This window comes from Desmodus rotundus, chromosome 5, assembly GCF_022682495.2.
Source record: "Desmodus rotundus isolate HL8 chromosome 5, HLdesRot8A.1, whole genome shotgun sequence".
NCBI lineage: Eukaryota > Metazoa > Chordata > Mammalia > Chiroptera > Phyllostomidae > Desmodus > Desmodus rotundus.
In genome coordinates, this window is record NC_071391.1 from 74,203,621 (window position 1) to 74,219,248 (window position 15,628).

A 15,628-nucleotide genomic window follows, 5' to 3' on the forward strand; every position below is an offset into this window, starting at 1 on the left:
ATATTGTCAAAATGCTGTCCATAGAGAATACAGAAATTCACTTTCATACACACAAAAAACATTTAAAATGTTATTTTTTAACATTCTAAGTTTGCTCTTATGAAAACCATAAAATTGGAGGTAAAAGCAGACAAAATTGAGAATACCATTAATTGCTAGAGATCATGTTATATGAATATGTACTTCTACAAACTCTCTAACTTTACCTGTTTTCCTTGTTTGGTTTTCTTTTTCTTTTTTCCTTAAATGCCAGCTGCCAGAAGTAAAGATCTATTAATTCCACTCAGGTTTTATTTCTCATGTTAGTAAAAGATTATTTTTTGATATTTTTTATTGCAGTCCTATATTTGGTTACAGAAATAATATCCTCTGTTTTATAGATGTATATTGTACTTCTAATACAGTACTTTGTGCAATATCAATTTTGTTTCATGATTGTTATTTGACATCTTGTTATTCTTACTAGATTGTGAGCCCTTGATACCAGCCTCCAACACATTCATCTTTGTAAGAGCACTTAGCACAGTGCCTGGATATCCAACTGGGCTAAATAGGAGTCGATTGGCTATATAGAAAATCTCCCCACAATTTACATTATTCCTATCAGAAGATATGACATGAAAAACAAAAATTATCTTTCAAATTTTTGTATCATAATTTTATATTAAAATTTTGTATCATATTAAGAATCACTGATTATCCAACACTGTCAGTAACTGGTCTACAGAGTACTGAAAATCCCACGTATTCTGGAACAAAATTACTAGAACACAAGCTTCTCAAAAGCACAGATACAGTCTTGTTCGTTGTTGGTTTCTCATTGACTAAAACAGTGCTTGGTATACAGCAGGCACTCAGTTAAGTTCTGCTTGAACAGTTTTGTTCAATGATCTCATGATACCCCTTTCCCAACTTTTTATTTTTCCAGTGTCCCACTTATCAATGAATGACACCACCACCATCAATTTAAATAACCCATAAATTTAGAAGTCATTATTAACACTATTTTTTGTATCTTTACCTCCATTACAGTCCAGCACAAAAATTCTTTAATTTATTTTCCTACTATCTACTTTTGTCTTTCTATCAATTCTAGTTCTGTCCCCATTAGGGTGTCTTTCCTTGACCTCTTAGGTTATGTCAGATCTCTTTCTTATATATACCAACTATGTTTCTTTCCATCACACATATTACAGTTTATAATCATACATTATTTGAGTGATTGATTGTATCCATCCCACTCTTCCCCTCCCACCCTGTATTGACCGAAAGCTTCATGAGGAGCAGGATTATTTATGTTTTGTTCATTCTTTTATCCCAGAGCATGACATACAGTATTAGTTCTATGCAATAAAAATGTTCGTTTCATAAAATTTTAATTGCATAAAAGTAATTAGTTTCAATTAATGGGAGCCCATAGAAGTTATTTTTAAATGTTTTGTATATTTTTGACAAAATATAGATCTCTATGAATGTTCCTTTTATTCAAGCATTGTAACTATTAGCTATAGGTTTATATTTTCTGTAGTTCCAATACAAATGCTTTGTGGGTCAAATGTACAGGAAATAATGCTATATGCCTTTAAGCCTTTAAAAAAAATTTTGTCACCTTTCTGTTTTCATATTTTTGGAGAAAATCCACAATTCTGAATAAGATTTTGGGAACTATTTCAATGTATATACAGTATGTAGACTCCAAATTTACTATGCCAGTTTGTTCTTTCTGTGACTGTATTTTCACATACTTCAATGATGAAAAACTTTTATGGTACTATAAAGTTTTTTTTGCATCCTGTGGAGGTAAATAATCTCTTTTAAAATATTACTATTATTATAGATTTATTATTTTTATTAAAAATTCTCAGGATTTTTTTTAGCATGTAATGAACATTGTTTTAAAGTTAGTAAGGGAAGTAATGCATACATATATATATCTTTGAACTGCTTATAGTTCTTTAATTTTTTTAAATTTGTTTTGATAGGGTTGGACCAAATTTTATGAGTTTTCTTTATCAGATCTTCGGGCTGGGTACAACATTATTGACAGGCTCTTTGATGGTAAGTTTTATTGATGAAAATTTTTATCCCTAGTGTTAGTGGGAAAAAAATGAGGTCATATTAACAACATGGCTTTTTCAAAAATGACTTTCTTTTGTGTGTGTGTGTGTGTGTGTGTAATAAACTTCTACACTTGAAACCTTTATTGATTTATTATGCTATATAACCTCTATAAATTCAATATGCAATAAATAAATAAAAACTCCTCCACATGTTTCTTTGGTTCTTGTTCTGGAATTCAAACACCAAAACCTGAGGTAAAATAGCTATCCCCAAAAATACATTGTCTTTCTTTCTTTTTTTTTTTAATTTTTATTTTTTTTATTTTTTTTATTGTTTTTCAATTACAGTTGTATGCCTTTTCTCCCCATCCCTCCACCCCACCCCAGCTGAACCCACCTCCCTCCCCCACCTCCACCCTCCCCCTTGGTTTTGTCCATGTGTCCTTTATAGTAGTTCCTGTAATCCCCTCTTCCCACTATCCCCGCACCACCCCCCCCCCCTGCCCTGGCTATTGTTAGACTGTTCTTAACTTCAATGTCTCTGGTTATATTTTGTTTGCTTTTTTCTTCTTGATTATGTTCCAGTTAAAGGTGAGATCATATGGTATTTGTCCCTCACCGCCTGGCTTATTTCACTTAGCATAATGCTCTCCAGTTCCATCCATGCTGTTGCAAAGGGTATAAGCTCCTTCTTTCTCTCTGCTGCGTAGAATTCCATTGTGTAAATATACCATAGTTTTTGGATCCACTCGTTTGCTGATGGGCACTTTGGTTGCTTCCAGTACTTGGCTATTGTAAATTGTGCTGCTATAAACATTGGGGTGCACAGGTTCTTTTGGATTGGTGTTTCAGGGTTCTTAGGGTATAATACCCGCAGCGGAATTGCTGGGTCAAAGGGCAGTTCCATTTTTAGTTTTCTGAGGAAATTCCATACTGTTTTCCACAGTGGCCTCACCAGTCTGCATTCCCACCAACAGTGCACTAGGGTTCCCTTTTCTCCGCATCCTCTCCAACATTTGTTTGTGGATTTGTTTATGGTGGCCACTCTGACTGGTGTGAGATGATACCTCATTGTGGTTTTGATTTGCATCTCTCTGATGGCTAGTGGTGCTAAGCATCTTTTCATATGTCTCTGGGCCCTCTGTATGTCTTCCTTGGAGAAGTGTCTGTTCAAGTCCTTTGCCCATTTTTTAATTGGGTTGTTTGTCTTCCTGGAGTGGAGTCATGTGAGTTCTTTATATATTTTGAAGATCAGGCCCTTCTCTGAGGTATCATTAGCAAATATGTTTTCCAATACTGTTGGTTCTCTTTGTAATTTGGTGCTGTTTTCTTTATCCATGCAGAAGCTTTTTATTTTGATGAGGTCCCATTTGTTTATTCTTTCCTTTATGTCCCTTGCTTTAGGGGATGTGTCTGTGAGGATGTTGCTTTGTGGAATGTCTGACATCTTCCTGCCAATGTTTTCCTCAAGGACTTTTATGGTGTTACAACTTATACTTAAGTCTTTTATCCATCTTGAGTTTATTTTTGTGTATGGCGTAAGTTGGTGATCGAGTTTCATTTTTTTGCACGTAGCTGTCCAGATCTCCCAACACCATCTGTTGAAGAGGCTGTTTTTGCTCCATTTTATGGTTCTGCCTCCTTTGGCAAATATTAATTGACCGTATAGACTTGAGTTTATTTCTGGGCTCTCGTTCTGTTCCATTGGTCTATGTGCCTGTTTTTATGCCAGTACCAGGCTGTTTTGATAACCGTGGCCTTGCAATACAGTTTGATATCAGGTATTGTGATCCCTCCTGCTTTGTTCTTCTTTCTCAAAATTGCTGCAGCTATTCGGGGTGGTTTCTGGTTCCATATGAATTTCTGAAATGTTTGTTCTATATCTGTGAAATATGTGATGGGTACTCTAATAGGGATTGCATTGAATCTATAAATTGCTTTGGGTAGTATGGCCATTTTGATGATGTTAATTCTTCCAATCCATGAGCATGGTACATGCTTCCATTTGTTTGAGTCTTCCTTAATTTCTTTCTTCAGTGTTGTGTAGTTTTCTGAGTACAGGTCTTTTACCTCCTTGGTTAGGTTGATTCCTAGGTACTTTATTTTTCTTGTTGCTATATCAAATGGGATTTTTTTCCTGATTTCTGTTTCTGCAGTTTCATTGTTGGTGTACAGGAATGCCTTTGATTTCTGGGTATTGACTTTGTATCCAGCTATTTTGCCAAATTCATTTATTAGGTCGAGTAGTTTTTTGGTGGAGTCTATAGGATTTTCCATGTACACTATCATGTCGTCTGCAAACAGTGACAGTTTCATTTCCTCCTTTCCAATTTGGATGCCTTTTATTGCTTTTTCTTGTCTGATTGCTGTGGCTAGGACTTCCAATACTATGTTGAATAGGAGTGGTGAGAGAGGGCATCCTTGTCTTGTTCCTGATCTTAGTGGGAAAGCTCTAAGTTTTTGTCCATTGAGTGTGATGTTGGCTGTAGGTCTCTCATATATGGCCTTTATTATGTTGAGGACTGCTCCCTTTATTCCCACTTTGCTGAGTGTTTTTATCAGAAATGGGTGCTGTATCTTATCAAATGATTTTTTCTGCATCTATTGATATGATCATGTGATTTTTGTCTTTGCCATTATTGATGTGATGTATTATGTTTATTGATTTGCGAATATTGTACCATCCTTGCATCCCTGGGATGAATCCCACTTGGTCATGGTGGATGATCTTTTTAATGTATTGCTGGATGCGGTTTGCTAATATTTTGTTGAGAATTTTAGCATCTATGTTCATCAGCGATATTGACCTGAAGTTTTCTTTCTTCTTTGTGTCTTTATCTGGTTTTGGGATTAGGATGATGCTGGCTTCATAAAAAGAGTTTGGGAGTCTTCCATCAGTTTGGATTTTTTCGAATAGTCTGTGAAGGATAGGGGTTAGCTCTTCCTTAAATGCTTTGTAGAATTATCCTGTGAAACCATCTGGTCCAGGGTTTTTGTGTGTTGGGAATTTTTTGATGACTGCTTCAATTTCGTCTGCTGTTTTTGGTCTGTTCAGGTTTTCTGCTTCTTCATTCAGTTTTGGAAGATTATATTTTTCTAGAAATGTGTCCATTTCATCTAGGTTTTCAAATTTCTTAGCATACAGTTCTTCATAGTAATTTCTTACAATCCTTTGTATTTCTGTAGTATCAGTTGTAATCTCTCCTCTTTCATTTCTAATTCTGTTTATTTGGATCCTCTCTCTTTTCTTCTTGATGAGCCTACTTAAAGGCTTGTCGATTTTTTTTATCTTTTCAAAGAAACAGCTCCTGGATTCATTGATCCTTAGAATTGTGCTTTTAGTCTCTATGTCACTTAACTCTGCTCTGATCTTGGTTATTTCCTTCCTTCTGCTTCCTCTGGGCTGTCTTTGTTGTTGTTCCTCCAGTTCTTGTAGGCGTAGGGTTAGGTTGTTTGTTTTTTACTGTTTCTATCTTCTTAAGGTAGGCCTGTATTGCTATGAACTTCCCTCTCAGGACTGCCTTTGCTGTGTCCCATAGGTTTTGGGTTGTTGTGAGTTCGTTTTCATTTGTTTCCAGGAAGTTTTTGATTTCTTCCCTAATCTCGTTCTTGACCCATTCATTGTTTAGTAGCATGCTATTCAGTCTCCATGATTTTGAGTGTTTGGGGTTGGTTTCTAGTTTCAGTCCCTTGTGGTCAGAGAAAATGCTTGATATGATTTCAATTTTCTTGAATTTGTTGAGGCTTGCTTTGTGTCCTATCATGTGGTCTATCTTTGAAAAAGTTCCATGTGCATTTGAAAAGAATGTATATTTTGCTTCTTTGGTATAAAAAGCTCTGTATATATCAGTTAAGTCCATTTCCTCTAGGGTATTATTAAGTGACACAATATCTTTGTTGATATTTTGTCTGGAAGACCTGTCCATTTTTGATAGTGGGGTGTTAAAGTCCCCTACTATAATTGTGTTGCTGTCAATATCTTTCTTGAAGTCCTCCAAGATTTTCTTTATGTATTTGGGTGCTCCTATGTTGGGTGCATATATATTTACAATGTTTATGTCTTCTTGGTGGATTCTTTCCTTGAGTATTATGAAGTGACCTTCTGGGTCTCTCTTTATGGCCCTTCTTTGGAAGTCTATTTTGTCTGATATGATTATTGCTACCCCTGCTTTTTTTTCCTGTCCGTTTGCTTGGAAAATTTGTTTCCAGCCCTTCACTTTCAGTCTGTGTAAGTCTTTTGTCCTGAGATGGGTCTCTTGTAGGCAGCATATCTGTGGGTCATGTTTTCTTATCCATTCAGCTATTCTATGTCTTTTGGTTGGAGCATTTAATCCATTTACGTTTAAGGTTATTATCGATAGGTAGTTATTCATTGCCATTTTTTCCTACCTGTGTTCCTCTGTCTTTCTCTTTTCCTTCCTTTCCTTAAAGCAGTCCCTTTAGCATCTCTTGCAGAGCTGGTTTGGTGGAGCTGTATTCTTTTAGACTTCTTTCGTCTGGGAAACTCTTTCTTTATTTGGCTTTCTATCTTGATTGAGAGACTTTCTGGGTAAAGTATTCTTGGTTGCAGGCCTCTGGTTCTCAGTACTTGGAATATTTTTTGCCATTCTCTTCTGGCTTGGAGGGTTTCCATTGAGAAGTCAGTTGCTAACCTTATTGGGGCTCCCTTGTATGTTACTTCCTTTTTCTCCCTTGCTGCCTTTAAGATCCTCTCTTTGTCTTATAAATTTGCCATTTCAATTATGATGTGTCTTGTAGTGGGTCTCTTTGGGTTCCTCTTGCTTGGGACTCTGTGTGATTCCTGGATTTGGGTGACTTTTTCTCTCCTCAGATTAGGGAAATTTTCCATCATTACTTTTTCAAACAGGTTTTCTATCCCTTGCTCTTCTTCTTCTCCTTCTGGTATTCATATTATACGGATATTGTTATGTTTCATGTTGTCCTGCATTTCCCTTATTGCCTCTTCATTCTTTCTGAGCCTCTTTCCTTTTCTTGCTCTTTCTGGGTGTTTTTTTCTACTTTGTCCTCCAGCTCGCTGATCCGATCCTCTGCTTCATCAAGTCTGCTTTCCATTCCTTCTACTGTGTTCTTCAATTCAGAAATTGTATTCTTCTTTTCCTCTTGGCTCTTGTTGATAGTTTCTATTTCCTTTTTGATGTTGATATAGTTTGCAGTGAGTTCATTGTAGTTTCCTTGTAGTTTCTGGTAATTCTCTTTGAGCTCAGAGAGCTCAGTGAGCTTCCTGATGACCATTGCTTTGAACTCAGTATCTGATAGTTGACTTGCCTCTTTTTCATTTAGCATTCTTTCTGAGACTTCCTCCTTTCCTTTCATTTGGGAATTGTTTCTTTGTCTTCCCATTGTTTGTGAGACTCCTCTTGTTAGCCTCTGCTTCTTAAATTGATGTATTCTGACTCCCTGGGTTTATGGTATGAACTTCTATGGTAGAATGCCAATGGGATTCAGTGGTGCTGTCTTCTTAATCTCCTGTGCTCACTGGTCTTGAGCTGACGTTTATGGGTGTAACACAGTCTTACTCTGGTCTTTTCAGCACTCCAGGTTTTCTTGTCTCACCTGTGGGAAAAAGAGGAATGGGGGGAAAAAAAAGAACGGAAGGAAGGAAAAAGGGAATAGAAAAGGAAAGGAAGGAAGGGAGTAGGAATAAAGAAAGATCAGAGGCAAGATAAGAAGGAATTTTTTAACAAAAATTAAAACAACAGAATAAATGAAGGCAGGAAGAAGGAATAAAAAAGGTAAAGGATGGAAGGAAGAAGGAATAAAAACAGAAAGAAGGACAGAAAGGAAGAAGGAATTCATGGGGAAAGAAGGAAAGAAAAAAGAAGAAGGGGAAAAAAAATAAATAAAAGGTCTTCTGCTGGCTTTAAACTGCTCAGGTTAGTTCTGCTGGTCTTCCTGTCCGTGGAACGGGAGAGGGTGGTTGGAAGGATTGGTTTCACTTTTCTCCCTTCCTGAGCCACACTTTTCGCTGTTGTTCAGCCTTCAGTCTAGTTCCTCCGGGTCCTTCTGCTCCCCACTAGGCCTTTAGTTCGCCAGCTGTGGCTGTCCTTGAGTTGCACCAATTAGGGGCAACTCACATTTCACCTTCTTGCTCTTTGCTGTCTTAGATGCTAGGGGCTTTCGGTGCTGCTATGGGGTAGTTCAGCCTCCTAGTGGGTCGAGTCTTTCTGGGGAATGCAGTCTCTCCTAGCCCTGCAGCTCCCCTCTGCTGGGCATTCTTCCTTCCTCCTTCCTCCTAGAGAGCCAGTAGGCCCTGCAGAGTTCTGTGCACAGGGGCTACGTAGGAGTTTTCAGAACCAGTGCTTTTTTTGGCTGTGGTCCCCTGCAGGCAGCCAGGCCATTGTTCGGGTTGTGTCTAGACTTCAGTTGGTTGCTGATCCCCTGCTTTGGGTCTGTGCGAGGGGGCAGCCAGCCACTGATCCGGTTGCGTGCTCACCCAGGAGCTTTTTGCCTGTGCTCCCAGGCAGCCGGATGCTTATCAGGGTGCACGCCCATCCAGGGTTTCAGGTGTGGGCCCCAGGCCACTGATTGGGGTACGCACCCACTGGGGCACTTTGGGTCTGGTGCCCAGGAAGCTGGGCCGCTTACCAGGGCTCGCGCTCACCCGGGGTTTCAGGTGTGGGTCCCTAGATGTGCTGCAGCTGGACATCAGGTGAGCACGGGGTGCTTTTCCGCATTCACAGTCCTGGGGCTGAGGGGGGAGGGGGAACAGAGGCCGCCCTGTGGAGAGTACTCTAACTAGCGACTACGTGCCTCTATTTTCTTTTCCTTTTTGAGAAGTTCTTCCTACTGAAGCCCCCCTGGTCCAAACAAGCACCTGGCTGCTCACACAGCCCAGCCTGGCTCTCTCCCAGGAATCCTGCAACCAACCCTGCGCCCCGGCGGCGCACGGTCCTGGGGATCTTACTGTCCTTAAGCACTCTTCTTACCATCTGATCTTTCGATGTCCTCTATCTTTGGTCTCCGATCTTCATATATGCTGGAATACTGTTGGCTGTTCGCTCTGCTCCTCAGATCAGCTAGATATTTCACTGGTGTTGAGGGGAAGTGGACTCTGCTCCCACCTATCTCGCCACCATCTTCCGTCCAAAAATGACTTTCATAAAATTTGCTTTTTGCCTTTCATTTTCTGATCTCTGTCCTGATTGCCATGCTGTGTTCTCTGAGAGCTCTTATCTATTGTGATCATTGTTTGTTTGTTTGTTTGTTTTTCGATTCTCACCTGAGGACATGCTCAGTGATTTTAGAGAGAGGGGAAGGGAAGAAGAGAGTGAGGGAAACATCATTGTGAGAGAGAAGCATTGATGGACTGCCTCTTGTAAGTGTCCTTACTGGAAACAGAACCTGCAACCTAGGCACATGCCCTGACAAGGAATCAAACCCACAACCCTTCAGTTCATGGTTTACTGGATGATGCACCAAGCATCTGAGCCACACCTGCCAGGTCATGGCCATTGTTTTTTATATAACTTAAGATTTTTTATTGCTCTGTAGCCCTCACGAAGCAGAAAGCTAGAAAGACTGTCTGTACTTTGTGGGCATCAGAAGTTTCAGACTTCAGCTGAATCACTCAGTTCTCTTTTAAGGGAACTGTTTAAATTCAGGAGTATGGTAGACTGAGGTCGGCAACAAGGATCTCTAGAAACATAATTGTATGATTAATAGGAATCAGGAATCAAAGTACAAATAATAGATTGAGATAAGGCAGCAAACAAGACCATATAATCTGATGCCCTGAGGACACCAGCTCTTTGCCTCCTAAAGACAGAAACAGTCCCTGAAGTTTACCGTGCAGAGCCAAGGCGAAGGGACACTAGAATTGAGACAATGATGGATTAGAAAAGAAAATATGTTGTTAAGAATCTCAAGCTTAAAAAAATGTCCTAAACAGAACTCTTGATTCTTGTCCCCCGCCCCCTTACATCCTGCAACCCTGTCAAACTGCTGTTTCCCTAGTCCGCCCCGTTTTAGTAAATGGCACCACCATTCCTGTAGTTGCTCAAGTTCAAAGCCTATGAATCACCATGGATTCTTTTTTGTTTCTCATCCTCAAACATCCAGTGCTTTGACAATTTCTGTTCCTTTCATGTCCAAATCACATCATTATTCTGTTCACTTCTTTCCCCTTCATCAAGTAATAGCTATTAGTTAATGCCAAATAGTATTCTGAGTTTTTGTTTATTTAAAAACCTTTCTGAATTATGCATCAGAAAAGTACACAAAAATGTTCAATAAATTTTTATAAATTAAGCCTATGTAATTAGCCCCAAATCAATACAAAGTATTACCAACATTCCAAAGCACCACCCTGATTCCTTTCTGCACATGACTCATCCTTCCCCATTCTATGCTGAGGGTAACCACTTCCCTAATTTCCATGAGCTGTCGTATTTAACTTGACACAAGATTTTTTTGGAGGATATATACTAGTACTTTAACTTACATGGAAACTTGGTAATTTTCCAAATGCTTCTGAACATTTATTTGATTTTTATCATACCACTATGAGGCATAAATTATTATTGCCCTGTTAAGATGAGGAAACCAAAGCACGGGCTTTGAGTAATTTATCATTGTATTTCAAGGCTGTGATATAATTAATAGTGTCACATGATTTTTTTGTATCTGTTAACACCATGGAATTGTTGGAAATAAGAGGCAGTTGCTTTAAAATAATGTTAAATCTCATGGTAAAAATCTAATTGTATAATGTTATGATTACAAATTTCCTGATATTAAGAGAACTGCACATAGATTGAATAAAATGCAGAAGCAGAGAAAGAGCTCTAATTGTAGGGGCTGTTGTTAAAGAGATTGTGTAGCTTTGGGACAGGTTTCTAAACCTGTCAGCTTGAGTTTCCTGATCCGTAAAGTAAGAACATTAATAGGCACTAGTTCAACTGATTAAACTTGTGAGATGGCTAAATGAGAAAAGATTTGTAAAGCCTTTAACACTTTGTACATTTAATATATTGAATAAGCTATCAGTAACTATTGACTGTTATTAGTATTGCTGTTATAATTTATTTTCTTTTAAACAAAATAAAACTTATCTTGAGAACAATGGGTATAAGAAAAATAATAAGATTTCCTTATAAAAAGTCTATAAACATTTTCTCTGATGGCTGTTTGTATTTTTAAGTTGAAAGGCATATTAATGTTTTTATATGTCCTAGAGACTTATGAATGAGTGAATGATATACACAGTTCTAGTATATTATTTATTGAACATCAGAACTAGAAAATTGGCAGGTCCTGGCCCTTGTCATCGCTACTCAGCAGTTGTCAGTAGTAAGCTATAAATGGCAAACAACTTCCACTAGTCCTGCACGCACCCTCTGGGGCCCCAGTTCTGCGGGGAACAGTAAATCACCTGTGCCCGAAGGTGAACAGTGACACTGCCATCAGGCTTTGTGATTCTCTGTGAATTTTATAAAGTTTTTAATGAAATACAACTAAACTAGTAAGGCTAGTAGTGACGTTAACTTGCTTGTTTAAATATAATTGCGGTTCTGTCATTTACTGCAGACCTGAGGTATAATTCTTACAACATTTGCACTGAACTGTGATGAAGAAGACGTCTGTATTGCGAAGTGAGAGTTTATATAAAGGTCCCATGTGGTTTTTTACACTACATTTTAGTTTTCTGCTAGAATAGAGAATGGACAGTTGACTATCAAAATCATGACCTTGAGAAGACCATTGTGTGAACATAGTTAGTACTTTCCCTATTGATCAGATTATCTTATGTACTGAGTTCAACATTGTATAAAATTATGTTTCGAATATGTTCTAAGAAATTCTCAATTTAAGGAAGCAGTATTGTGTGGCAGATAAGAATGTGGTGCTAGTTTAAGTGTACCTCATTTCAGTCCAGATTGGTGGAAGTGCGTGATTTTCTGATTTTGGTGAGTCAACATCCTTATGCCTCAGTTTCTCCATCTGGATAATTGGATAATATTAATAATTCTGTGTTTTGAGGCTTGAATTTATAAATATAAAATATTTGGGAAATTTTACTTGATTAAATAATCTGAGTAAATATTAGCTAAGTGATCATTAAACTTTTTTTTATTGTCATTCAGTTACAGTTGTCCTGGCTCTTTCGTCATTGCTCTCCCCTGCCCCATACCCCCCACATTCAAACCCCCCACCATTTTCCATGCCCATGAGTCCTCTATTCATGTTCCTTGACTTGCCCCTTCTACTTCTTTCTCCCATTATCCCCCTCCTCCCTCTGCTCTAGTCACTGTCAGTTTGGTTTTTATTTCCATGTCTTTGGTTGTACTTTGCTCATTTGTTTGTTTTATTGATTAGGTTCCACTTATAGGTAAGATCGTATGGTATTTGTCTTTTACCACCTGGCTTATTTCACTTAGCATAATGCTCTCCAGATCCATCCATGCTTTTGCAAAGGGTAGGAGCTTCTTCTTCCTTTCTGCTGCATAGAATTCCATTGTGTAAATGTACCACAGTTTTTTGATCCACTCATTTGCTGATGGGCACTTTGGCTGTTTCCAGCACTTGGCTATTGTAAATAATGCTACTATAAACATTGGGGTGCATAGATTCTTTTGAATTGGTGATTCAGGATTCTTAGGGTATAATCCCAGTAGTGGAATTCCTGGGTCAAAAGGCAGTTCCATCTGTACTTTTTTAAGGAAATTCCATACTGTTTTCCACAGTAGCTGCACCAGTCTACCTTCCCACCAACAGTGTAATAAGGTATCCTTTTGTCTACAACCTTGCCAGCACTTATTGCTTGTTGATTTGTTAATGATGGCCACCCTGACTGGTGTGAAGTGGTAGCTCATTGTGGTTTTAATTTGTATCTCTCTGATAGCCAGTGATGTTGAGCATTTTTTTCATGTGTCTGTGGGCCCTCTGTATGTCCTTCTTGGGAGAGTGTCTGTTCAGGTTCTTTGCTAAGTTTTTAATTGGATTGTTTGTCGTCCTGTTGTGGAGTTGTTTGTGATTATTATATATTAATTATTAATATTAATAAGCACTTTAAGAAATGATTTAGCTGAATTAAATATATATTGTTATAGTCTATAAATAGAATTGAAGCCTGGAAGTTAGTTGATATTTTTAAAACTTTTAGAATATTTTTAGAATATTTCTAATTGCTTAGAAATGAAACTAATACAAATATATATATTTTTAATTATAGGTACCAAAGATGTACAATGGGAATTTGTACATGGTTTACTTGAAAATGCTATTTATGGAGGACGTATAGATAACTATTTTGACCTTAGAGTTCTTCAGTCATACCTGAAACAGTTTTTTAATTCTTCGATTATTGATGTATTAAACCAAAGGAACAAGAAAAGCGTTTTTCCATATTCCTTATCTCTGCCAAAATCCTGCAGTATTTTGGTAGGTAAAATTAATCATTTTCAATATATTACCAGGTAGATACTTGAGTCACTTTTTACATTGTTAAATATGTGGGTTTTTTTTCAAATACACAAGTAGTTATTATTTGCATATATGTATTATTTGTTATGTCATGTCAATATATAGCCTCTAAACTCTAGTTATGTGTTCTATGTTCTTTTAGATACTTACTAACAATGGACTGATGATAATAGGATACAGTGTGTAGGTAAATCTTGAAGGGAGTAGTCAAGGAAAAATTTTTAAATGTAGTACTACTGTGAACATCTGGAGTGGGAGAATATGCTGTTTCCTAGTAGGCATAGGAGTGTTCTGATATATTCAGTAATATAAAGGGAATCAAATATATTTAACAAATTTTTAGCATCACTTACAGGCTTATAAATTTAAAGCAGTTCTAAGAACATAACAGGGAATCACTTTATCTGGCTTTTGTAGCAACATTTTTGTTTATGTGTATTCATTTTAACCAGTTGTAGTTTTTTGCTTTGTGTCATCCTATAAAAACCTCCTAGAATGTAGTCATCTTTTCCAGAAAATAGCACCAGATATAGTCCAAATACATTAATTCTAGAGTATTTTACCACAAACCTGTATTTATATAAATGCCCAAATAATATTTTTATGACATAGTATTATGATTTTATATTTCTCCATGAATTACATATATATATGCACAATTATTGGTTTTCTCTTAGTATTGTACATTTTTCTCTCATTCAAGTATTTTTAAGGAAGTTTCTTTGTCAAAAAATAAAAGGTTAAAATCAATATTAAGTATGTTATTTTTTTATCTCACATATTATGTTATTAAGTATACCATCTGTTTTGTTTTTTTGTTCTTTCATTTATTTATCTATTCAATAATATACTTTGGACATCTGGTCAATGTTAGCCTTGTCCCAGACGTGGTGGATCCTGTGATGCATGTATGGAGTTCACTTTCTGCTGGGAGAATCGTAGCATGAATGAGCAAACAGAAATATCACATATTTATTATATATTTATTTCAGAAGGCGTATCCTGAAAAGTTTTTCATCCCTATTGTTTGAGATTTAAATTGAAACATAAAAATTCATACAGAAAAGTATATCATAAATGAACATTGCAGTGAATTTTTATACGTTGAACACATGAATATAACCAGCACCAGGATCAAGAAACTGAACATTATCGACTCACCAGAGGTCCTTCTTGTTCCTGTTGTTTCCATTCAATAGCCTAGTTTTTTTTCTGTTTTTGTGTTTCATGTAAACAGCCTCATTTAATAGATATCCTTTTGTGTCCGTGTGAGGATAATTCAGTTTGAATATGAACTTACTATTTTGAAAACATGTCAGTGTATAGTCCTAAGTAGAGAAAATACTTTGGCCAATCTCAATGAGAAAATTTCACAACCATTTTGAAATTAACAAAGTATATAAAAAAGTACTAGTCTTAAATATATAGAATAGCTTTCTATCTAATTGAGCTAGAAAGAATAATTCAGAAGTTTTCCAGGGAGGCGGGAACACAAACACATACCCCTTTACATACACATTTACGAATGCATTCATATATGAGGTCTGTCTGGGAAAAATCCAGCCACTGTTACTAAAACGAGAACTGTTTGGGTGACATCGATATAACTCAGCAGCCAAGGAGAATGGACTAGAAAGCACATGTGTGAACAATGACAACTTCACTGTACTAGTCAGTGGGGGCGGTAGACACTGTTGAGTGAGCATGTGTATTGTGTGGCTGTCACATTCAAAATGACTGAGCAAGTAGAACAACGAATCTGTGTCAAATTTTATGTTAAGCTTGAACATTTCCTCCGTGGAAACTATTGGGATGATTCAGAAGGCCTCAGCTATGGGCAACAGGTGATTGGCAGCTTCATCATGGCAACACACCTGCTCATGCATCATGCCTTATACAGAGTTTTTCAGTGAAATATCAAATTACCCACATGACTCAGCCCCCCTACAGCCCAGATTTGGTGCCCTGCAACTTCTGGCCTTTCCCAAAACTAAAATCACCTTTGAAAGGGAAGAGTTTTCAGACCTTCAGTGAGATTCAGAAAAATACAAGGAGGCAGCTGATTGGGAGAACTGTGTGAGGTCCCAAGGTGCCTACTTTGAAGGGGACTGAGGCATCGTTGTCCT

General features: G+C 37.4%; 1 protein-coding gene across 3 annotated transcripts in view; it reads left to right on the forward strand.

Annotated features, from left to right (window-relative positions):
• The window catches only part of DYNC2H1 (dynein cytoplasmic 2 heavy chain 1), a 320,982-nt gene that overhangs the window by 198,483 nt on the left and 106,871 nt on the right, over positions 1 to 15,628 (forward strand). For all 3 annotated transcript variants that reach the window (XM_045204038.2, XM_053924343.1, XM_053924344.1), the window contains 2 exons: positions 1,983 to 2,058; positions 13,252 to 13,460. In XM_045204038.2, the coding sequence (XP_045059973.2) occupies positions 1,983 to 2,058; positions 13,252 to 13,460 (285 nt within the window). The remainder of the gene's footprint in view (positions 1 to 1,982; positions 2,059 to 13,251; positions 13,461 to 15,628) is intronic.